Source organism: Ischnura elegans, chromosome 1 (assembly GCF_921293095.1).
Source record: "Ischnura elegans chromosome 1, ioIscEleg1.1, whole genome shotgun sequence".
NCBI classification, from domain to species: domain Eukaryota; kingdom Metazoa; phylum Arthropoda; class Insecta; order Odonata; family Coenagrionidae; genus Ischnura; species Ischnura elegans.
In genome coordinates this window covers 129710989-129737052 of record NC_060246.1, presented here as the reverse complement: position 1 = coordinate 129737052, position 26064 = coordinate 129710989, and the positions used below count along the sequence as shown (strand labels likewise).

The 26064-nt window shown below is 38.8% G+C and overlaps 2 protein-coding genes across 3 annotated transcripts; one reads left to right on the top strand and one right to left on the bottom strand.

The window, feature by feature from the left end:
• The first annotated feature begins 299 nt into the window (after window positions 1-299).
• LOC124169572 (zinc finger matrin-type protein 5) lies at window positions 300-26064 on the top strand. Of its 2 annotated transcripts, none has more exons than XM_046548214.1 (5): window positions 300-496; window positions 792-929; window positions 1046-1171; window positions 13207-13448; window positions 25711-26064. In XM_046548214.1, the coding sequence occupies exons 1-4, from the start codon at window positions 370-372 to the stop codon at window positions 13416-13418; spliced, it is 603 nt and encodes a 200-aa protein (XP_046404170.1). In that variant the 5' UTR covers window positions 300-369; the 3' UTR covers window positions 13419-13448; window positions 25711-26064. The 2 variants fall into 2 exon arrangements, with proteins under 2 accessions (XP_046404170.1, XP_046404177.1); XM_046548221.1 differs by lacking the exon at window positions 25711-26064 and adding an exon at window positions 17339-17412.
• LOC124164061 (zinc finger BED domain-containing protein 4-like) lies at window positions 16491-17617 on the bottom strand. Its single transcript, XM_046541262.1, has 2 exons — window positions 17279-17617; window positions 16491-17147 (listed from the first exon to the last, which is right to left on the bottom strand). Exons 1-2 carry the CDS (start codon window positions 17615-17617, stop codon window positions 16491-16493), a joined length of 996 nt encoding a protein of 331 aa, XP_046397218.1.

The following is a 26064-nucleotide window of genomic DNA, read 5'->3' as shown; positions in this document are numbered from 1 at the left end:
CATTGTGGTGGCATAATATTCGCATAATATTTGAATATTATGTGCATATTATTCACTTTGTGCTGTGTGGGATAGCACCCACCTACAGTTTAAGAACAGTGGGAAAAAGATGCATGATGAGCGTTGTCAAATGAATATATAAATAGCCAGTATATTTTTATATAGATATTTTATTCTGTCTAAATATCATTTCACTTGAAATTTCTTATTAGCAATAAATGGCATTGCCTACTCTTTAATTGCCTAAAAAAGTCATTTAAACGTTCCGCGCTGGCAATAGATGGCGTGAAATGACCTGCAAGTCTGGGATGATAATTGATTGGGTGATTGTCGGCCAACCATGGATGCTAGAATCATTTTGTGTTCAAAATGGGGAAGAGATATTACTGTGATTACTGTGAGCGTACATTTATTGACGATATTCAAGCCAGGAGAAAGCATTTATTAGGATTGAAACATACTATTCGTGTCAAGGAGCATTATGCATCATTCAAAGGTAAACATCCGCACTATTATTTTATCTGATGGCAATTAATTTACTTTTCCTCTCATATTCCTAAACCATAATTTGGTGTATGTATGACTTATGTTAGTTATTCTGTGGAATAATTTGTTCAATAAAGTGTTTTTTAGCCATTAAATTCATTTAATTATTTGGCACTAGCCATCACATTGTATTGCCAATGTATTATGTTCACCTTTGTACTTGGGATGTGTTGACATCGAGAGGTTAGACGTTTAATATTGCGCTCTTGAGTGTGGTAAAGGAGACAAATTTCATTCCGTTGCAGATCCGAAAACTATTCTTACCGAGGAGCTAGCAAAAGCACCTTGTCATAGGTTTCAAAGATCTGGGGAGTGCCCTTTCGGAATCAACTGCCGGCACTCTCACTACGCGCCTGAAAAGCTGAATCAACTCTCCGAAGAAGGTGAGTGCTAAAGTTTTGAGGAAGCCGTTGATCGTATTAATATATATTAATGATGTGTTTTAATGGTCGATTGTTCATTTTATATAGTTCATGTATTTATACCGTTCAAAATTTAGTTCGTAGAATTGAAGAGGCGAAGAAAGCTGATGTACTTAACGAGCAAAGTAAGCTGAATGACGAATTGTCGAAGGATCCAGGCCTACCCACATGGCTGTTGAAGAAGACCTGCGTCATACCTTCTGGTATGCTTTTCTCGTTTACCCATGGAATCGTTTTGATCAATGCAGAAGCCCAGCATCTCTCTAAAGATTTATTGTTTTCCTGATATGGTAACTGCAATTGTTTCAGATGGTATTGAACTACCTATAGTGTATTAGAGGAAACAATGGGAAGCGGGGTTTTAAACTCGGCCTCAGCCTTGTTTTGAGGTCTCAAGAATCCTCATTTTATGTGTCCAATTGATTTTTGGTCATGTATCATGATCACCAGTCAGCAACCCTAAGATTGACTTGACTATTAGTAACAACTGCTGAATTCTCCGTTCAGCCAATCTTTTCACAACTCAGTATTTCTTCTCTTTCACATTCTTCATTATCTACTCCATATATTTTAATCAAAGTCATCTTTTTCCATTCTTGATATCCTCTTGTCTCTCATCTATTGTCTTCATCATGCCTCCTGATAACCCAAAAAAGTTCTCCTTCTTAAAGTTTTTGCAAGTCTCCTCTTCTCTCCTACTTTTCTTAGGAATTTGATAGTGCTCACTTGGTCTATCTATTTCATTTTCATTATTCTTCTGTGACACCATGCTTCAAATTCCTCCACTTTTGATCTCTCTGCTTTTTTCACTGTCCAAGCTTCACTGCTACAGAGAAGCATACTCTAAATTTTAAGTTTTGATCATTTTTTTACTTCTAAGCTTAAATTTCGGGCTATTAGTAGATCCTTTTTTTGGGATGCTCTCCTTGCCTGGGCTACGCTAGTGCTGATTTCTTGCTCTATGCTGTGCTAGTCATTCTGCTTACCAAATTACAGAATTCATTCACGCCTTCCAGTTTTGATATCCTATTATAATGTGTTTATTGAATTCTCTTCTTCGGCTGCTTACTAATTTCTCAGTTTCCTTCATACCGATTCTCAGCTTATATCTACCCCAGTGGCGCAGCAAGGGGTGTTTTGGGGGATAAACCCCCCCCCCCCAGGGCTCAGAGAAATTTTCAAGTTTAATCTATTTTAAAGAAGAAAAGGAATTTCTCAATTGGCTGTATGTATAATTCTCCCTGCTCGTCCACCTTGCAAGTCGAAAAAATTTTACTGCGTTGGTGTGCGGGAAGGGGGAGAAATTCCCCGTAGGGACCAAACACCAGCCTCTCAACCGGAAAGCCCAAAAAACACACACACTCACACAATCACTCACACAATCACTCACACAAACATACACAACAAGATCCTTTGTGGGGGCTGTAGGGACCTCCGCTAAGGATTCTTGCTCCACAAAAAACCGGGAATCTTCACAGGATGGGCCTGTTAAAGACAGCCAGTGATCCGTAGAAACACTTGCACACAATAAGCAATCACTCACCTGTGGATGGCTTCAATGTTCCGGGAGAAAAAAGGTTTGCTCCAAAAGTGCGTCGTCAAGGGGTCGGCAAGGGGACGAGGAAAACACACGTATACGTATTTCGGCTACAAAGTAGCCCTCTTCAGCGTGCTGAAGGAAGAACCAAATGCACTTACAACACGAGGCTGAAAGTGAAGGGGACGGGAGGACAACCAAAAAATATAACTAAGAATAAGAAAGGGGGAGGGTTGAAGATGGAGGGGCCAGTGGGGAGGATGAAAACAGTATTGGGTGTTAAACAGATTAAGGGAACCTATGGCAAAAAGGGTGAGAGGGGAACGGGGGAGGGGAGTGAAGTGATTGGCTAGTGGCAAACTGGGGTAACTTTTTTTTTTCTCCTGGAACATTGAAGCCATCCACAGTTGAGTGACTGCTTATTGAGTGCAAGTGTTTCTACGGATCACTGGCTGTCTTTAACAGGCCCATCCTGTGAAGATTCCCGGTTTTTTGTGGAGCAAGAATCCTTAGCGGAGGTCCCTACAGCCCCCACAAAGAATCTTGTCGTGTATGTTTGTGTGAGTGATTGTGTGAGTGTGTGTGTTTTTTGGGCTTTCCGGTTGAGAGGCTGGTGTTTGGTCCCTGCGGGGAATTTCTCCCCCTTCCCGCACACCAACGAAGTAAAAGTTTTTCGACTTGCAAGGTGGACGAGCAGGGAGAATTATACATACAGCCAATTGAGAAATTCCTTTTCTTCTTTAATCTTTCGAGGCCGTAGAAGCTCAATCCCCATTTTTCCATTTAATCTATTTTACTTAACTGCATTAATATTACTTGTAGAATACTGTAAGTATTAATAAAATATCCCTCAGAAGTATAAAACTCACCATTTTGAACCATTTATCTTAAATTTTTTGGAGGAGGGCCTCTGCACCTCCCGCTTACCATGGCGAGTATATGCAATACCCCCAGGCTCCCCAGAATTAGTTGAGCCTGAAACCCCCCCTAGCTTTAATTCCTAGCTGTGACCCTGATCTACCCTATCTATTATATTTTATTTTTCTGAGTGAGCTGGTGTGGCTAAAGCTACTGAGAGTGAGGGGAGGGAAAGTTTCTTGACGTTTGACTTTCCCTTTGCCAATCGGCAGACGGAAAGCATGGCCTAGCACTGCAGAAATTCAGTTGCTCACAGACCTCCGTCAAGATAACATGGAGAATCTGCTCGTGGAGCGCTGTTGTCACACCTCACATGTTCTCCTTGCATGCTTCTCACCAATGGTGCTGCATTCAGCGTGGTAGCTGACAATGACATGGGCATCTGTGAAGAGACTACCCTCAATACCTTCCAAAGGAGTATGAATATTGTCTCGGCCTGGGGCCAAATGGCCTACCATGACTCACGCTTTCAGTGACAAACTTGGGCGGCTATGTAAATGTGGCAACCTTAATTTGATCTTGCCCTCTGTGTCGGCTTTACCCCTCCCCCATCAACAAAACCCTCCGAGAATGTCCTGGCTCTCAAGAAAGCTCACCCACAAATGTAAAGTGAACAGATTGTAATTGTTTTCTCATGGATCGTTACTCCTCTAGCTTTTTCTTTCAATTCATGAATGGCTTTCTTGATGTAAAAGTAAATTATGGGAGACAGTCCAGCCTCATCTCACTCCTTCCTAATTTTTGCTACTTCTCAGCTGGGTTCTGCTTTTATCATCTTTACTTGGTGTTGTGCCACCTTAGGAACTCTCTAGGCATAAATACAATAGACTCGTTGACACGAACAACCTTATAATGAAGTTCTCGTTTTTATGGAGCAAGTCGTTGGTCCCAACGAAAAGGCTAATCCAGTCTATAGTTAAAGAATCATTATTATGCACACATCGTTATTACAAAATTACAAATCTGTCTCGGTAGTGGCAGTTACAAAAAGAAGTTTACCTAAAAGTTCCACAGATAAGCTACAACATGAGGTGAATATGCTCTATGCTACATTTTAATCATTTTGCTACGTTTAAGTTCTACTTGTGCACTATGCACAGAGCATAAATTGTGGTTCTTTCTTTAGTAGGAGATACTTTGGTGTCCCTGCAACATCATATTATAAGCTTCATTCCTGTCGAATCACGGTGACCCACTCATTATTATTATTAACCCTTTCCTGCCGGCGCCTACAATAGAAAAACGTTTTCGTGCTACGAGTAGCATAAGAATATTTTAAACCTCTCTGTATGGAGCTCTTTTTTGGGGGTGAGTTGCCTGGGTATTTTTGTCCCTCAGATTTGGGGCCCAGCTCAACCCAGCCCAGCACCTGTCCCTTACCCCGGCCACTGGACTTCACCCTCTAACCCTATCATAGCACGAATCCACGGTCAACTTATTGCGTTATCAGTGTTTTTTTCAACCAAAAAGTTGTTGTTGACTTTAAATGATTTACTCTTCTAAAAGAATTAGTAACATTTTTTTAAGCATTGTGGAATTTTAAATAGGTTTCTAGCGTTAATAACAGAAAGTTAGTAAATATAAGGTAATAAGACTATAAGTCTGGAAGTCCGTTATTTTTAATGCTAGAATTCCGTTTAAGAATTGCTTGGGCACAGAGCAAAAACATATCACTGAAAAAACTATTGAAAATGTAACTACTATGCAACGGATTCCTGGGGTGAGGATGGTCTTAAATGGGTAGGAGGGTCTGGCTTTATTGCCTAGGAGTGGCCCTAAGGACTCGCTAAGCTGGGTCTCAGGCCGGGCCTGAATGCATCGGATAATTGCAACCTCAGCGGTCACTTCCCTTCCCTCGCATCGGCCAGAGCTGACGTCCGGTCGTCTGCGTTGAAAAATCTGTGACAGCTATACCCGACGTCAGGTTTCTGCATATGAAAATGGCCGTCGGCTCCAGCCGATGTCCGGTGCGAAAGGGTTAAGGTATACTACCAATGAAGGTAGGTTTCTATGGAGTACTTAAGAAGCATTCTGGGAGCCTCCCTTTCCTTCAAGCTCTTCCCTTCCTATTTTACCGTAAGGCCTATTCCATTTCATTCCTAGTTTTAAGTATACCGGGACTAGCCACGGTGATAATTTAATGGGAGTCACCCACAATGCACAGTTTGTGCAAAAAATCTACTGTGAAAAAAATCATTCGCCTAAATAAAGTTTAGCTAAAGGTGAATGATTTTTTTCTCTGGATTTGTTGCAGCTGAGGAAGTTCTTGGTAAAAGAAGAGTCGTTATGAAAAAACCATGGATCACGCAGGAAGTATTAGATCTCATTGAAGAAAGAAGAAAGTACAAGGCTGGGAAAACAGAGGGAGGACAGAATTGTTACAAGAGAATAAGGAACGAAATATGTCGTAAAGCATGGAAGACTAGAGGAGTGTAGATGAAAAATATTTGTGAAGATGCACAAAACAATCTTAAACAGGTAAAAGTAGAGGCTGCCTATTGGATAGTGAGGAACCACTTTAAGGGGTGTAAGATGTAATACCTTTAGGGACAAAAATGGAGAACTGATGATTGAAAATAAAGACAAAGGGAAGAGATGGAAGGAAAATCTAGAAGATTTGTACAAAGGAAGCAGCCTAAGAACAAATTCTATCAAAAACGAGAGGGAAGTGGATGCTGATGACATGGGAGCCCCAATTTTAAGATCAGAATTTGATGTGGCTGTAAGAGATCTTAGGATAAATAAAACGTCTGGCATTGATGATATTCCCACAGAGATAATTAAAGATGCAGGAGAGAAGACGTTGAACCAGCTGTACAAAATCATTAGTGAAAAGTATTCGACAGGTGAGATATCAAAGGACTTTGAGAGGAACATTGTAATCCCTATTCCATAGAAGAAAAGAGCGGAGAACTGCAAAGATTTTAGGACCATAAGCCTAACTACACATGTGTCGAAGATACTGACAAGGATCATCTATAGAAGAATAGAACGAAGGGCAGAAGAGTATTTGGATGAGGACCAATTTGGATTCAGAAAAAGCAAAGGCACAAGGGAAGCAATATTAGACCTTAGACTGCTTATAGAAAAGAGAATGGAAAAGAACATGCCAACGTTCGTTGCGTTTGTGAACTTAGAGAAGGCATTTGACAACATCGATTGGAGCACAATTCTTGGAATCCTATAAGAAATTGGGGTTCTTTTCAAGAGTTAGGAAAGGAGTGAGACAAGGCTGTGCATTTTCACCCGTAATTTTCAACATTTTCATTAAGAAAGCCATTAATAAAATCAAAGAAAAGGCATTGGGAGTGAATATCCATGGAGAAAAAATTAGCATGCTAAAATTTGCCGATGACATAGCCATTATAGCAGAAACAGAGAAGGATTTGAAAAATATTCTAGTTAATATGGGAATGGTAATGGGTAAATATCAACTGAAAATAAGCATGAAGAAATTCAAGATATTAGTATGCAGCAGAAGAGAAGTAGTCAAGACTGACATTAAAATAGGGAAGCAAAAACTGATAGAGGTGGATGAATTCCGTTATTTGGAAAGTAATTAACTAGTGACGGGAGAAGCAAGAAAGAAATTATCAGCAGAATAGCCCAGGCAAAGAGAGCATTCTACCAAAAGAAAGACCTGCTTACAGTGGGAAACTTAAATATTTAAACAATTTAAAAGAACCTAAATTTGTTTTTGAATATGTTTGATCTTCCTTCTCACAAAGAATGAATTTCTGCAAAGTCACTTGTTTCATGCAGTGCTATTTAAAAAGTTATTAATCTGTATATTATAGTATATTTTCATCTGAGAAATGAGTGTCTATACTCCGCTAAGTATGATATGATCACCTCATATGTATTGGTTTTTTCTGAAGTCATGTCACGTATTTAAGTACAAGAACATAATCCTTTAAGTAAGTCACATATCCTTTTTACAGCAGTATGAACCCCGGGGGTAAATTATTGCAATGACAAAAACATTTCTTGTAGCTCACTGAGAAATAGGTATTCGCATCCTGATTCCATTTCAGCATAATCTACTTTGCCCCTTAATTATGCTGATTAATCAGAGCATCTACTGTATGACAAGTATTGAAAGAATTTATTAAAGCTTTTTTATATATTCCGCCTTCCAGAGAGACAGAATGGCAGAAGAAAAACGGATCATTTTCTCTTTTGCTGTATTTTCACAGAACGTAAGCAGAAGAAGCTGGTAGATGATGTAGCGTAGCAAGGAGACAATAGCATTGTGCTTTTGCCTCCGTAATATTGATGCAAAAACAGTGCATATTAAATGTCAATTAGTAAATAAACTAAGCTGTGAACTGAGGTTTATATTCCTGATGGCATAATCTCAGGGATGCCGACTGACAAAAAATATTGGGGGGACCCAAACTGGGGATCTTGCCCCGGATAATTTGCTAAGCAGTGAGTTTTAAGTTTTTTAAGCATTTTAGAAGAGTCATATGATCAACATTAGAACCATGATAACTCGAATCTAGATACCTGGATACTCTGGGGAAAATCGACAAGCCTGACACATTTTTTCCTCACACCCATAACGAATTTTTGAGGGGGCTTGGGCCCCCTCAGGCCCCATGGAGTCGGCGCCACTGCATAATCTATGTAATACATTACTTTTCTATACTATTCCTTGCTGGTACGAGAACTCAATTTCTTATTTCTAGCTGATTTTTGCATACTTTTCGGCCACGTATTCAAATCCTAATTTTATGACTCAATTTAAGCATTAATATCTTTTTAAGGCTCATTATCATTAAATTTACTGTGAAAATAGGGAGCATCTAATTTTTATGTGAATCGTATGAAACTGATAGCAGGGCTCCAGGTTGTCAACCTCAGCACTGGAGCACCTGCCCAACTTCATACTTTCAATGGGGAACTTGCATGGGTCATCGATTGCAATAAAAACTATTTTGTAGAGGTAAAATGGATACATTAGCTCGCAAAAGTTTCTCCATTCATCATCAAAAGAAATAAAGAAATTGACTTTAAAATCGAGAAAAATTTCTCGAAGCCGACCAATGCATGAAGACACCCGAGTGCTGCTGAAGCAAAGCGTGACATCATAGGTGCCTAAACAGCCATCGGAAGTCAGGAAATACACTGAACTCATGCTGTAAATGTTGTTTTGAGGGAGAATTTAGCCACTCATCGTCACTTGTGTATGTGCTGTTATTCTTAGTAAGTTATCCTATTGCTATTGTGCCACGATTATTACTTGGGATACTAAAAATGCGACATCAGGATGATGAAGTACAAGAGTTTCAGTTATCAGAAAGTGGATGATAATGGTGCTGCTTGTTCGAATAGTACATCTGAAATTCATCTACATCTACATACTACCACGCAAGCCACCTAAAAGGCGTGTGACAGGGTGTGTCAGGACACCAGCCTTTTTTTAGGACACCAAAAATTGATGCCACGAACCTCATGGAGTTTTGTTATGACAAATTATTGTTATACATCGGTGGAAAATCGAGATGTAAAAGAGACTTGTAATACTGGAGGATAAGGACCGTAAGCATACGAGCCGTGCTATTGAATTTGGCAGTGCATTTTAGTGGAGAAGGTTGTCCTATCTGTCCTACGGTGGACCGATTCCCTTCCTGCTGAAAATCCATCAGGAATACTTAGCTGGAGAGCCTTAATCACAGATAAAAACATGTAACTCCTGCGAAAAAACAAATAATCTGTTGCTCTGAATTCTGTTCAAGTAAGAAGAGGGGTTTGGAAAGCTAATGCCAATTCAGAGAGCACAACAAAATCACTTTCTTTAATTATGAAAAATAACTTTTAGGCAGTTATCTATGAAAAGCAATGGACAGTTAAAGAAAATGAGAAGTGCATTCATTGTTGAAAGAAACTTTTATTTCATGGTAATGTGACAGAGTTTCACCATTTCATTGGTTTCACGAATACAAATTCACAGCAAAACAGTGTGCACTCAATTCTCATGTGAGATCGCGAATCAGTTCTTCTGTCAACACACACACAAGCTATAATCTTTTTCAATAATGTAGGTAAATCTATAAACAATATACTAGCACATACCATAAAAATATTGTGGGAAATGGGCAAATACAATTATCAAAAACTGGAAGTCACTACCATTCTTATATTCATCACGTACAACTTACAATAACAGAGCTCATGATGATGAAAACAACTAATTATTCTCTGATTTAAAGCCTTAAATTAACCCACGCAAGTGACTTTTCTCACTACCATTTGTTGATACATATAATAGAAAAACAAACTTCACTCACAGTTTTGATCTTGATAGCTTGATCGTAAAATGTCATATCTACGGTGAACAACGGAGGTGAACACACCACTGACAATTTTAACATTACTGTTAGACATTTATTGATAGCGTATCTTTGTGCGTTACAACCACTGGTGCTGTGATTATTAGCAGTAGCTTGACGGGAATTGTCACATTGAAAATAACACTATTTTGGCACAAAAAAGTTCCTAGATGTCTCCAGTCAGTGAGCAAAAATTGCATTGACTGGAATTCACCTTATAATACAAGCACAGGCAGTCCTAAAGGACAAATTTTCCAGTACCTATGAATAAATGGATGAAGTTATTGTATATAAAAGCACAGCAGACATTAGAAAACATCAAAATTGTTCTAATTACATACTTAAATGAATGAGATGCTGTCGATAACATCAACCTACGATCAACGTATCCCCCATCCAACGGCCGTGGCTCAGACTCCTACAACGATATCTAGGTATTATAAAATTTTTGGTTTAACTGCTCCAGTTTTATATTTTATGCATTTGCTCAGATATTAATATTATAAATAATACAAAATATGAGGGCTTCCGAGCTTCTATCGTCGGATATTTTGCATTAAATTGAAAGTAATCAACACTTCTCACAAACGAAGCTCTCACAATTGCTGGCAACTATTACAAACAATCAAGACAATTGGTTTGATGTTTTGGCACCTAAGACATTATTGAGGCTTCGTTGACTGGCTTGTGGGGTGAGGGAGTTTTTGGTGCCCTTTAAAATTTGTTATATTTATCATTGAATATCTCGTGAAGGAAAACTCAGATTTATATGCGGTTTTCTTTTTTGAATTCAGAAAATAATTATTTATCTGCCTGTGAAATAAAAAAATTCATGTAAGTTCCCCATTGCCTTGTGATGGACATTCAATGTGCATGGATGTCATTTTTAATTTTCCATGGTGAATCTACGAGATGTGTCCAAAAAGTATCTGACCTGCGTTCATATCTCCGCATTGTTGCTATTCTTTGTCATCAGGGCGATGGCATTCTTCAAAGTAGTCCCCATTTGATTGAACCACGTACTCCCAGCGCTTCTTCTATACCTTAAAGCAGTCCTCAAACACAGTCTTTGGAATGGCCTTTAGATCGTGCGTCACAATACTGTGAAGCATCTTGATGTAGTCAAACTGCTTTCGTTTGAGCGACATTTACAATTTAGGAAGCATCTAAATGTTGCAGGAAACTATGTCAGGTCTGTACAGAGGCTAACAAAGCTGTACAATCTTGTGTTTTTCCAAAAATGCCACACGAGGTGCAATGAATGCACTGGCATGTTACAGTAGTGAAGAAGCCAGTCACTGCTTGACCAGAAAGGAGTTTGTTTTCTTTTCATGGCATCACGCAATTTTACAGAACTTCAACCTTCTGTTCTCTATTGGTCGTCTGACTTCTTGGAGCAAATTTTTAGTGCACAACACCCTCCCTCACCATTGTAAAAATAACTAGCATTGTCTTGACATGGCTTTCTCGGCCATGTCAAGTTCGGCCAGAATGAGGGTCACTGTCAACAGATTTGCAGCCATTTTCAAACCACCTTTACCTCTCCTTTACCTGTGTTATGTCCATACTTTCATCCCTGAAGGCCTTCTGTATCATTTCAATCGTCTCTGTAAAACTCTTGCTGAGATTGAAGCAAAACTTAATGCAAATTCAGAGATCTGTTCTCTCTGCCATTTTCAACAATAAACAAATACGATGGACAGAAAAAAAACAAATTGGACATAAACACATGCTGCGCTTGAACCATGGTGTCCAACCGATAACTATGGCATTCAGAGAGGTTGTGAGGGACTACTTGTTACGCTCATGCCCCTCAAAGGCAGCTCGAGCCTTATGGGGTGAAGATATGAACGCAGGTTGGATACTTTTCGGACACACCTCGTATTTTACAAATCTTACTGAATGACTGGTCACTAACAAATCCAATTGAATTTTGTATCAGGCTATCCAGTTTATTACCTTCTTCCTACACCTCTCAAGTGTTCTCTACCATTTCCTCCTCATATCCATTAAACATCATTGATGATACCTGCTTTGTCTAATTCTTGGTCAACGAGTGTCCTACTCTTCATGTACATGCTGTCTACTAGCTGTGAATTCCTTAAAATCACAAAATTCCTTTGATAGGAAAAAATTCTCTGGAATGTTACAATTAAACTGGAATTTTCTTGCTGTTAAACTTATTTCTCAGTGAGAAATCTTGATTCATTTGTGGAAATTTGATGAAACAGTACACTTTTAAGCATAAGTATTAAGAAGGGATAATACAATATGAAATGATTTGTTTGCGTTTTTCTGCCAAATGATTTCAAACTGCACAAATCCTGCTACAATAGAGTGCTTATTACCTAATGATCAGTGAAACAATTATGCATGCGCTCAGTTTTCAAAGTAACTCCAGTGTCAAGCAACTTCTTTAGAAGTTCTTTTGTTCCTGGTAGTTAGCTCTCGGAAGTCATAAGTATGGATTTCCTCCTGGAAATAAATTGTATGGTTATTGATTGTAAGAAGTGTTTTAAAATTATGTATATTTGTTGTCAGCATTGTTAAAATAAGCTTTAAAATGCTTCTAATTTGTTTAGAGCATTACTTTATTTAGTTAAGTTCATGCCTACCTTGTAAGTTAGGCATGTTAAGTTTAGCTGATTGTATATGCCCAGTTCATTGTAACAAATTCTTGTTAAAAATAAGTGAAAGATAGATTCATAGTATCTTGGTTCCTTTCTACTATCATCCTTCTAACCTCCATGATCTATCAAGTTGATTCTTCCCTAATGAAATCTACAGATTCGGCTTCAACTTTTGGACGATTCACTCGAGAATGACACCTTAGCATTGAAACACATCGTACCAGCAAATAAATTCATTAAAAATTTAAAAAGTGTGTTTATATTTATTGATTCTCCCTTCCTAAATCTGAACTGGTCATTCATTATCCAGGTATCCAACTGTTAAATTTGATTTCTATTCTTCCTCTTTCTCTTATCCCCTTTTGCTATTAGGCGTTGGGTTCTACCAGCCACTTTCTAAACTCCCTCCTATTCTGAGCGAGCAGCTTCACATCATTCATACTCTGCCCGTGCTGGGCTGCCAGTCTCTCCACATAGCCTTCCCTCTCCACCCTTGGCCGTCCTCTTCCTCGCCTTCCCTCCGGTCTTGCTTCCGTCACCTCTCTTGGCTTCCTATCCTCCTTCATCCTTGTGTTGATATGTAATGTGAGCTATGATTCAACCTTTAACACTCATGACTATACTCAAATGATTCAGCAGTATTCATGCACCACTGCCTTCTTTCTTTCATAGTGAGGATTAAATTTACATTGTGAGCAAAGCAGAGTATGTACCTACTGAACTGAATTCACATTTGTATCTGATTGATGATTTTAGAATTGTCGTTATTGCTGATTTATAACTCTTTCATCATTTTTCTTTATTTTTTACATTCTCAGCCTCCTCTAATGTTGGTGATGAAGATGACAGTGAAGATATATACACTGGACTTGAAGATTCAGCTCTAATGAATGTTCTTACTGGATGCAAAGACTTTCAAATAACATCAAATCTCAACGTAGATGCCGTTCATCTCCCTCCTTCATTGAGACTTATGTCCGCTGATGACTTGCTAAGAATGTCCTTAGACTCCTGGGAGGATTGGGGCTAACTGCAAAAATCATATTTGGAATATTTCAAGGTAATATCTTGCTCTTTTTTTGTATTAGAGTTTCATACTGAACTTGAATCTGTGCTCAAGGTTTCTGGTGGTTGAGTATAATATTTTTGGGGATTCTGATGCATTATTTCATTTTGATAAAATTATTTTGCCTGGGGATGTCAGGATATACTGCATTATATTGGTTGACTTTGGCTCTACTTGCCTAATAGTTGTTCTGAGGTTTTTTTTGGGAAATTATGTATTTTCCAAGCAGCAGATTGTTAATAACCCTACTCTGTATTGAAGTTTTTTTTTGTATTTAGCCATTTTCTTTTTCTCTTTTATTGGGTGCTTCAAATATCTTTATTTTTTCTTTGAAGAGAATGTATCCTAGGAGGAATGCCTATGTATTAAGTTTTAAGGTAGTCAAAAAGATATGTGACTTTTCATAGAATTTTGTAAAATTGGTCTCATATCAATGAAAAAGATCCCAAATGATGAGAAAGATGAACCCCTAATCATGCTTTTTTTTGAGTTTTTCATCTTGTTATATGAGCAATTAAGCATGGCAATCAGAATGGTTGGGCACACTAGAGTGACAAAATGGATTAAATGGGTTAGTTCTTCCCCGTAAATTTTTCTGAAAAAATGTAAGATTGGCAGATGGTAGTCTTTTGTATTTGTTTGTAACAGAAAACTTATTTTCCTCCTTGCACTGTTTCATATTATTGGCAAAAGACTATCGGCATTCATTTCATTTATATCAGACGACTGAAAGCCATTGGTTTTGGTTTGGCAACTTCGTATTGAGCAGCACAGAGTATATCATTAACAACAGTGTTGTTTTTCAACTCAAAATAAGAAAATTTAGACCCAAAGTTGTGCTAAACTTATTAGGAGCATATTAAATGAAATTACAGCATAATCCTGATTATCAGGCTGCAATTCATCCGGGTTGCAGATTATCCATGCATGATTTTCACTCTCTCTCAATTTTTTCTGTAATCTTTATTTCAAAAAATCGGATGCAAAATCGTCTGAATTACGGCATTAATACTAGGATACACTGAGCTAATTATTTCCGTTAGAATTCCCTTCCTAAAATGGGAGCGATCACGGGCTAGCTGCATTCACGGGAGCACTGTGTTTCTGTTTTCCAAGCCTCGCAGTGCGCGACTGCACTCCTTGATCACGGTTACACGTGGCGCAGCAGTTGCAACCTGGGCAACTTGTGCAAGACGCGACTGAGTGGCGTGGTGCCTGACAGTGTAGTTTATGACGTCGAGCAGTGGTTTTGAAGCATTCGTGCAACCACTTTTCTGTATCTGTGATCACACAGCCTCGGATGTATGGTTTTTGAAACCGGGCCTTACATGGAGCATTAATAATACGAGTAAAACCATGTTTTCACCACTAAAAAGATCGTGAACTGGTGAAGAAAGCTCTCAATGAGTCCGGGAAGCACACTTTAACAACAGAATAACCTTATAAATAATAACATATTGTTAGTTTTACATAAATTATGAACATTGCAAGATATTTGAGTGGAAGTTTGGATTATCGGTGTTATCCGATTACATATTCGTGCCGTCTCTCCCCATCATTAGCCCGGATAATCGGGAGTGTACTGTATTACATTATTGTAGGTCAACTAAGATATCAAGACATGAATTCTGTGACTCAAGTGAGCAAGCAAGTCTTTCATGACCTTCATTCATTTTGGGCCTGACCAAAGCGTAGCCACTATCTCTGGAATGAAGGAGCTTATCCAATAATATTAGCCAAGAAAGAATTTACATTGATTTTCTCTTGGTAGTACAATGTGTCTCACAGCTGAGCCTAAAGTCATTGAGTGCATCCACTGTATTTTGTCAACCTCTAGATATTGAGGTTTGCTATGATATGAGCAAGTTTAAATGTCAAATAAGCAGTTGTGGACAAAAATCGATGGTATTCCAAGGTAATGTGGGTCTATCCATGGGTAAGATAGGCTATCAAAATTGTACTTTAAGCCAGCGACTATATCGTGACTTAGCGATAGGAGGCCGCCAACAGTTGTGCTTCCCAACACCTTGGGGAGAGGGTATCAGTTCTTGCTTGTATGAGTGAAGATGAAGACCACTGTTCAGTACAATGACACTCATTTCACTGCAGGGATGGTAATATTTAATTTTACTGCGATGGGGAAGGCAAGAGGAAACCACCATGTTATTATCCCGAGGGGTTGCAGCTACTCCACCCATAACTTTAAAGACATAATGGCATTCTCTCAAGAGCAATGTTCTGGTGGTAAACTAGTCCCTGTTTGAATCTCTAGGTGGGGACCACTCGAGAGGGTACATTAGTCAAATATGGTAAAATTCTGAGGTTAACACTTTCCTGCCGGCACCCACAATTGGAAAACGTTTTCCGTGCTATGAGTAGCATGAGAATATTTTAAACCTCTCTGTGCAGAGCTCCTGTTTGGGGTGGAGTTACCCTGGTATTTTTGTCCCTCACATTTGGGACCCATCCCTTACCCCAGCCACTGGACTAGACCCTGTCATAACATGAATTATCTAACCCTGTCACAGCATGAATTCACGGTCAACTTATTGCGTTACTATTGTTTTTTTTCAACCAAATATTGTATTTGATTTTCAATAAGTTACTCCTCTAAAAGAATTACTGGCATTTTTTAAGCATTTTGGAATTTTAAATGGGTTTCAAGTAGAGATGTGTCGATACCTAAAATTATCGATTCTCGATACCGATTCCGATACATATAATATAAATTCTCGATTCCCGATACCGATACCAATGATACCATCAATGTTTTATTTAAAGTTGTTCTTGCAAAAAAACCTTAATTTTATTAATTGCTTTTAAAACATCCATTTCAAAAATATAGTCCTAAGATGTTCACGAAAATAGAAACAATTATATTGTCCATAAAACCATTTTTTCTAGTCACACATAAGTAACATATGCCATTAATATTTAAGATACATTGCAAAAACATAAGATATTGCTTAAGATTATGTGAGATTAGTTTTAAAATCATGAACTAAATATGTTCATCCGTGACACTTACATGTAAGCCTATTTCAGATTTTTGTTTTGAAAAACCAACATTTTAATCCTCTCTGGGTCAAGGCGATTTCTTTTTTGATCGCAAATATTTCCTGCTGCTGAAAATAGTCTTTCGCTAAAAACAGTTGATGGAGGCAAGCACAGATATTTTTTTGCAACTTGTTTCAGTCTCAAATGAGGACTGGAAAACCAGTAAGAGCCCAACATGTCGGCTTGATTTGGGTTAAGTGGTTGCTCTTGCAAGTATTGTTCAAGCTCCTCTGCATACCCCACTAATGTTGGCTGCTGCACAGGGGATGACTGGCTAAAAATCTCAGCATATCGTGTCCAAAAACCTTGTTCCTTACTTGACTCTTCTACTGAGACTGGGACACCACTAGTTGTAGAAGAATCTGTCCAATGTATTCTTGAATTGAATGAGTCTTCCCCTTCCATTTCCCTTAGCAATTTATTTTTGGCAGCCAGCAAATGGTCCTGGCTTTGGAACGGGAGGTCCTTGAACCTTGGGTCAAGGATGGTGGCACATGCCAAGGTTAAATTTGCCTCAACTGAGGGATATCTCCTTTTCATTGAGGAAATTAAATCATTCTTTAGACCCATGAGACCAGAGCCTGAAACATCTTGATTTTTAGTTACTTTCATAACTGTGTGGATCAGGGGAATAATCTGGAAAAAAAATTATAGGTTAAGTTATATTACTTAAGTTATATTATATTTCTGTAACTTAGGTTACAGACAATAAGTAAGTTTTTTCCAAAGTTTTTACAATTGCTGAAAAATCATATAAGCATACTTACTTCAGATATTGTTGAATTTTCCTTGCTTAGTTGATTTGTTGCTGTCTCAAATATTTCCAGTAGCTGCACCCCAAATTCCATTGTCTTCCAGTCATCAGGGATCATATCCACCGAAAGAATTGCATCACCTTTGCTTGACAACAATACAATTGCATCTTTCTGCTCCAAAAGCCTTTTCAACATATAATAAGTACTGTTCCATCTGGTAGGCTCGTCTTGTACCATACGATGCACAGGAATGCCTAGCTGTAGTTGGACAGCTTTCAACTTTTTCGAGATTTTAGCAGAGTGCATAAAATTCTCCACTAACTTTCTTGATTTTTTAATTAGATTGTTCATCTTTGGGTTGCCAAGGAAGCCATCTTTAATGACTAGTTGCTAGGTGTGGGCAACACATGAAAAAGCCTCATAAATACTTCTATTCAAAGCAGCTGTGATGTCTGGTCCATTATCCCTAACAATTCCAACAATCTTGTCTGAAATTTCCCACTCATGAAAAACTGACTTGAGAAAATTTAAAATGCATTCCCCTGTATGTGATACTTCTGGAAATGGTGCCACATCCAAACATCTGTGGGTCAAGGTAATGGCATTTCTGTCTTCTTTGTAAAAATGGGATGTAACGGCCATAAAGTCATTTTGAGCTATAGACATCCACATATCAGTGGTGATGGCTATATATTTTGCTTCTTTGAGCTCACTCTTTACTTCACCTATGACTTTAGTATACATCTCACATAAAATTTTATTGGAAAAAGTCTTCCTTGATGGTACAGTATACCTTGGTTCTAAATGTCTCAAAAGTTTCAAAAACCCTTTATTTTCAACAATTGTAAATGGTTGGAGGTCAATGAAAATCATTTCTGCAATTAAATTGTTTATCATTTTTGCTCTTTCGTCATTCTGAGAAAATTTTCTTACCCTGTCAAAAGTGCCTTCAAGGGTAAGCTGCTTTGTTTTTTTTATCTTGATCACCTTTGGATAAAGTGATGGTGATCCTGATGTATCGGATGTCGGCGAGTATGCACTTTGGCCTACTGGCAGTTCAGATCCAGATTCAGTATAATGATCACAGTGGTCACTTACATCTATGCTCAACTCTGATAGGTCATCTGGATCATCAGTATCGTCACATTCTAGACTTACAGCACTAGTATCCAAGTTAGGCCTAATGCTTGTACTTCCCGGGGAGGCTTCAATTCGGGGCTTGAAAAATGCTTCTATTTTACTAGTGGATCCATGCCCTATTTCAATGCTTGTACTTGGTTCACTTGACACTGATTGGGTTAGAATTCTAGGTTTGGGCCTAGTAAATACCGCACTTTCAAGTTTTTGTCCACGTTTTTTATGAGTTTTCAAATGTTTTAACAAGTTAGTTGTCGTTTTACTAGTGTCACCTCTTGAAACTAACTTGTCACAAATGCCACATATTGCAAACTTCTCATTGTTTGGGTCGATTTTATAATATTTCCAAGCTTCTGAAGCCATTACATTGACTAGGCTTAGTTGGGATTCTGGAATGAAAGTAGGTAAAAAAATAACGTTATGTTTAGTAAATAAACAATTTACTAAACTTTAATTATAACATGTGAACTATAATAGGTTATTTACCAAACTTTATCACCAGAACTATACTCCCTAAGCGTTCACTATTCCTTTCTCTGTGCAATCCACAGCGGTACTCACGCATTGAAATAAAACAAATGACAAACTTTACTGCAATTGCTGCGCTTAGCCGCAGTAGTAATGCCGGTAATGCCCGATAGTAATTGTATATTGAATTGAGTCGAAATGTCGTTGTTCAAAAAATATTCACGTGATAAATCATACATTCAAAATTAATTAGGATTATTCGGCAAGTTAAATCAGTATCAGTAGTTATGAAGTATCAGTACTTTTTGACATGTTTGGTATAGGTATCGGCGGTATCGGTACTGACTTTAGGCGATCGATTCTTGATACCAATACCTAGTCGCAAGAATCGGTGGTATCGAGAATAGGTATTGAGAATCGACACATCCCTAGTTTCAAGGGTTAATAACAACAAAGTTAGTGAATACAAGGTAACAATGCTGTAAGTCTGGAAGTTCGTTGTTTTTAATGCTAAAATTTTGTTTTAAAATTGCTTACGCATAGAACAAATTGAAGAATTCATTTCAAAGTATAAAAAAATTTTAGTATGCTGCAAAATATACCATTGAAAAAACTATTGACAATATAACCACTTCCCAATGGATTCCTGCGGTGAGGGTGGTCATAAATGAGTGGGAGGGTCTGTATTAATTGCCGAAGATGGCCCCTAAGGACTCGCTAAGGTGGGTCTGAGGGTGGGCCTGAATGCATCTGACAATTGCTACCTCAGCAGTCACTTCCCTTCCCTCGCATTGGCTAGAGCCAACGTCCGGTCATTTGCGTTGAAACATCCGTGACAGCTATACCTGACGTCAGGTCTTCTGCATATGAAAATTCCCATTGGATCCACCTGACGTTTGGTGCGAAAGGGTTAAGAACGTGGAATGTTGAATCACTCACGATTTTCCAAAGGCAAGAGAAATTGAAGGTGGAAATGTAAAGATTGAACCTTGATGTGCTAGGAATTAGCTAAATGAAGTGGCCAGAAGACGGAGACTTTTGTAGTGGATTATACAGAGAGGATCTCTAAGCGGTAATACTGGAGTTGGAATAATGATGAGGAAGAGGGCTGTTTCAAATTGACATCAGATGATCCACAAGGAAGCATAATCGACCCCCTTTTGTTTATTATATATAATGATGACCTCTGCTATTGCATTAGCAGTAAAATATGTTTATTTGCTGATGACGCTGTCATCTATCGTGAAATTAGTTATCACTCTTACTATTCTAAAATCAGATTTAAACAATGCTCATCTGTGGAGCCAAGAGTGGGGACTCGAACTTAATCTGAGCAAATGCACGGCTGTACATTTTTATGGAATTTGTCCAACTCTAACCATGTTTATGCTGTGGATGGTATTAAAATAAAGGCAGCAGACGAAGTGAATTACCTGGGAGTTACGATAACTGCAAACCTCTCGTGATGAACACACATAAGGAATATTTGCAGCAAAGCCCTGAAGAAGTTAGGATTCATCAAGTGTATTGTGGGAAGATTGTCAGATGAGAAAGTAAAACAGCTATGATGCTATTTTGCACTCGTCCGACTACACCTAGAATATGCAGTGAGCGTATGGGATCTGGTGCAAAAAGGCTTAACCCGTGAACTGAATAAAATACCAAGCAAGGCTGGTTGGTTCTTCAAAAACTGCTATGGGCATACAGGCAGCGTTACCCAGATGTTAAGTTGTGCCAGTCCCGTCTCCCTGTTATGGTTTTGCGCAAACCCCCCCCCCCCTCCCTTCCTCCAAAGACATTAGGACGAGTGAGTTTTGCAAGCGAGACGACACGTACGTATGTATTTGTTTTTCCCCGAGTCGGAGGAGTCACTGCTTCCGTCTACCACTCCCCTCCTCCGATCCGGGGGTAGGGGACACCAATTTCAGGCGGCCAGCGCCGTTGGATTTGCACTAAAGCTAGTAAAATTGGAGGGAGGCAGAGGAATCGCTGCGTACTATGACCCAATAGACGTCGAAATACCCCCAAAAAACACAAAAAAATACCTTTAAACACGAATATACCCTGACACACAATAAACCCTTAGACACAATATTGATTAGACAATAAAATTCAGAACAATTAAGTAATGCCTTCGAAAACAAAAGAAGTATTTTAGTCTTTAAGGAGATTTAAATATCAACCCATTTATAATGGTGAGATCAACACTCTTTAGCAACGTCAGTTTTTGTTTGAGAAAGACGAATTATCGTCAATGCAACTTTGAGAAAACAGAGAACAATGAGGGATTGATAGAAAAACAATGGTCCTTCCTCTTCTTCGGACGAGAGAGAGAGAGCACGAAACACGCACTTTTTTTTGGGGCACACTATTTTAGCTATGACCAGCTTCACGAGGGGAAAATATGGGAATTGGGGCATTGTTTTGTGCGCTTACGCTTCCATTCTGAGGCGAGGGTCTGGGACAGAAGCCACTCAGGCCAACAGCCGGCTGATTGCGTCTGCAAAACATGGCCAGTGCTTCCTCCAGAAATTCGACCCCCCTTCAGCACCCAGGAACATGCGTAGCAGAATACTCAAGGCCCTCTTCAGCCTTTCCTCGTCTTTGGTGCGATTCCGCCGTAGTGCCTTATAATTTCTCTCCTCTGTTGCACGTGCGTCACTCTAGTTCTCCCGGGTGCGTTCAGACTGTACACCTTGTTCTGTCTCTCTTGTCTCTCGCCCGAGCTCGGCCTTTTATCTCAATTCTTTACCCATCGTCCCCCGCACTAACGCCGTCTTCGCACGCACACTGACGACGTTAGCGGGGAACTAAGCGAACTACATTTTCGCCTTTCACTTGTTCACTGATACACTATGATTTGAAAATTATACAATTCAAGCGATACAACCAATTGCATTACAAAATTATATTACACAAAATAAAATAAACCATTTGGCAGCAAAAAACAAAATAAGGCATTCCGTCACAAAGTAAATTAGGCATGGAGTCACTGGAGACTCGGAGGCTGCGCACTAGGCTTAGATTGCTTGAACAATTGAGAATTGATATCTTTAAGAGCAACATGGAGAACATAATACATATTGGAGCCCCACTATATTTCCAGGCCCAACAAAAGTGATAAATTAAGAGAGATATTTATTCGAATAGATATGAGAATGCATTTTCCCCCAATCATGAAGGACTTCAGTAAATGCTAATCGTAATTTCACTATTCCTTTTTATGTGTAAATGGCTGGTATCCTAACACCCTCTGCCACATGCCTTTTAGGCGGCTTGCTGAGTAGAATGTAGATGTATAGTGAGTCATTTCCCATTCCATGTTTATGACAAAATGGGGGGAGAGCCTGCTATCTAGTAGAGTAATAAAGGAAGGACACTTGTGGCCAAGTAAGGCTATGCTCGACAACAAATTGTTTACAGTCATACTCACCCAACCACCACAGAAATTGTGCCCCACTATTTGCAGCTTCTCGTAATGCTCCTACTAGTTAATTTAACTGAGGACCAGCAGTACCAACCTGCCTGTTCCAAAGCCAGGTTGACTCTGCTGAGCTACCAGTCATTGCCTTGTCACCTATCGTTGTAGTGCTGTTGCCTGTCATAGTGTTGTACGTTGCTGGTTGGTAGAGTTTTGCAAAGGAGAACCAATGCATTGGGGAGACAGGAATTAATTGGGGCATCCCATTGTTTGTCTCCCATTTTGTGGTCTCAGGATGTGCACCTACAGGCAAGAATTTTTTGTTTGCATTCAACGCCAGTGGACCATTTCGACTCCTTCCACAAAATACCTACCTTCCACTGTGAACGTCCATCGCCCAAGCGTCATATTTTCTGTTTATTATTGCATTCAATGCAAGTGGACCACTTTGACCTCTCTCTACACTTGCTACCACAGGTGCAAGGTATGGGGCCGCAAAGTTTACGTTCGATGCAGGCAGACTAATGCGCTACAAACTTTACATGCATAGAAAAAATTTGAAAGCAAACATACAAGGAGCTGTGGAGTCCCCCAAATCTGTTTATACTCAGCAGTTCACCGAGGACTTGAGGGGAATGAGTGGTCGAGAATGGCCACATTCAGTTAACTCAATGCTTGAATGCATAGATTTGATTTCACTGCCAGCCGAGTATAAGTTGGTGAGTTTGCAGGGCTCTATATGTATAGCACTAGAATGCTGGATGTGCAGTGGGGCAGTTTGATATTTTTTTGAGAAACTTGTCCTATTGAGAAAAAGTTGTGGAACTAATTCAAAGTATGGCTAAAATTGATGTCTAAAGATTTGAAAACTCTAGGTCTTTTATAGGGTGAGATGTTAAAAATTGATGATTTGTAAGGTCATTTTCAGTTGTGTAGTTGAGTTGGAACCCTTGAGAATAATAACATATTTGTACCTATTAAAGTCAAATTTTTGTGGAGAGATATTGTGGAACAACATCTCGGTTGATAAACAAAGATATAGAACTGCCCACAAATTTTATTTCAACTCTTCACAATAAATTCACTATTTTTTTGGGGACAGCAGGCTACATAGAGTTAGGGTGGTATCGTGGTGAGGGTGAGCGGGCAGCTCTCTCAATCAGGGTAAAGAAAGTGGAAATAATTACAAAAGCTCATCTCATGAAGGTGCATCAGCCATATTTTCTACGTGCCACCCTCCTGCTCGTTAATTTTATGGAGAATCCTATCTCCTGAATGAGACTAACATGTTACCTGTAAAACATTGAAGAGTTTATTTGGTTGAAAGAATTGATTGAACTCTTTATCAAGCATTTATTCTCATGAATTATTTTTGTCTGTTTCTGTTGAGGTGTATTAGCAGGTTTATGGGATGCAATAAAAGACTTGGATCAAAAATCAGTTTGTATTCAAGCTACAACAGCGATTACATCCATTCACACAGAGAGCAGAAGAAGCAATAGCCTGATACATTGCAACAATAGATTGCATGATAGATTGCGTCGCTTGAACATGTTATCCGTGTATGATCTTAGATTTTCCCGGCGTATCAGTTGCAGAAAAGTTTCTTGGGTTTTCCACCGGTTGATGTCATCCATGTCTCCCGACGTTTCGATCTGCGACTTGCTGATCATCCTCAGGGGATCTTCCGAATTCGGAAGAGTCGAAGTGAAGTCTGACGTGAAGAGTCTTAGCAGTTTATTGGTGGCCCTTGTAAGCCAGTGACTATTAGCCTTTATTTTTGCTGTTCTTGATTTCAATAACTGATATTTACTCAGAAAATTTAAGTCTATGCGGTAGAACTCTAATATCATTTTATCTGGCTGAAACTGAACTATACTTAGTACCATAATAGAATAGAATAGATATTTATTATGCTCTGGGAAAAAAACCCTTGGAGCAAAAACACAATTTACAATAAAATGGCTCATCAAAGCAAAAAGTTCATGAAAAATGTCAAGTAAAGTTGTTTGATACACACATATAAAAAAGAAATAACACGTAACAAGGATTGAAATTTGACATCATAGGCAGACAGAATATGTAGGCTGTATTTTTCGTGGGAGAATGTGACAATCACATATGTATTATGTGGAACTGCTAGGTCTTGTGAAAGAATATGCACCCTTGCTGATGGATGTCTTGCATAATATTCAGTGGTGTAGGTAAACATTGATCCTAAGGTAAACTTGATTCTGTCCAGTGGAAATGCATCCTATGTATCAGGTTGTATTAGGATGGATCGGAAAAATCGATTTTTTTCAAATCCATCTGGCCCAATGAAAAAAGTTGTGGGACTGATAAAAATAAGGCCTATAAAATTTGAGACCTCTAGGTGAACCCCTGACCCTTGCTCTAATGCCATTTATCACATCCCCTCCCCTCTTGCCTCACCCCCTCCCATGCCCCGGATGCAGCAAAATTCATCCTGCGTGTAGTGCTAGGAGAGTGCTCATCTTTGATAATATAAATGGGCAGATGTAAGAAGGTAAAAAATAATGCACAGTGAGGTGAATTGCCCCTTTTTTGGCGTCTCGTCGGTGTTAAACAAATCGATGCTACCAAGAAATGGCGCATTTGAATTTTTTGAATATTCCTATCTCTGAAAGTTTGTAAAACGAATGTTCTTAAGAAGAGGACATAGTCTATGGCCAGTTTATGTGTGGGTTGCCCTGCTGGGTCACCCTGATTCCACAGTAAGGAATCTTATTATATGATGTTACATGCATACTGAAGTATCTCCTACTGAAGAAATAACTGTAAATGACACTCTGAGGCATGGTGAACGAGGTGAATTTAAGCATAGCACAATGATTATAATGTAGCATAGTATACATCCACCTAAATGCCATTGATTATTTGTGAAACTTTGTAATTAAGTTCTTTTTATAACCACTGGGACCGGGATTGAAGTTCGTAATAACAAAAATTTCGTTATGACATTTCTTTTGCTAAAGATTGGATTGGTCTTTTTGTAGGGACCAGCTATTTGCTTCATGACAACGAGAACTTCGTAATAAGGTTGTTGGTATCAACGAGAATCTACTGCATTACCCACCGTTTTCTTAGATGTGCATTCTTCCAGTTTTGTTGTAATAATATTTTTTGACCCATAATGTACGGAAAAAACAATGTGAAACATGAAGCAAAGCATTGATGAATGAAAGCTCTTAATAGATGAAAGAATAAATTGTACCTGCACGGAATGTGTAGTACAGTGTCTGTTTTTTACATGAGACAGACTAGCTGGAACAAGAGCCACTGAACTCTTAAAAATTGTCTGTGAGACATTTCATTGTATTCTCATTCATTGTGTTCATTTGGTGATTTTTGTTCAAACCATCATTCCCTAATGAATGATTTTGTAATAATTTTCCAGGGTGAAGAAGGTACTTGCTTGATGCAGCTATGGAGGAAGTCACCTATGATATCCAAGGGAATTATGTTTCTCCTGACAGTGCTGTCTTCATTAGCTTTGCAGCTGTCCTGGAGTCAATCCTGCCTTCCTATCCTGCCAAATATACATTTCCCAAACATACCTATTGCTCATACACTTGGACTAAGCTAGGTGATGGGATGGTATGTATATGGTAGGGTCTGTGTAAATCTCCCCTTTTTAATGACTATAGTCATTTTGAGTTGTCACATCATGCCATGATGAAAATGGCTAAATTATTAAAACAAAAACCTTTGTATGGTTTTAATAATGTCTGAATACAAGGATCACTCAGTG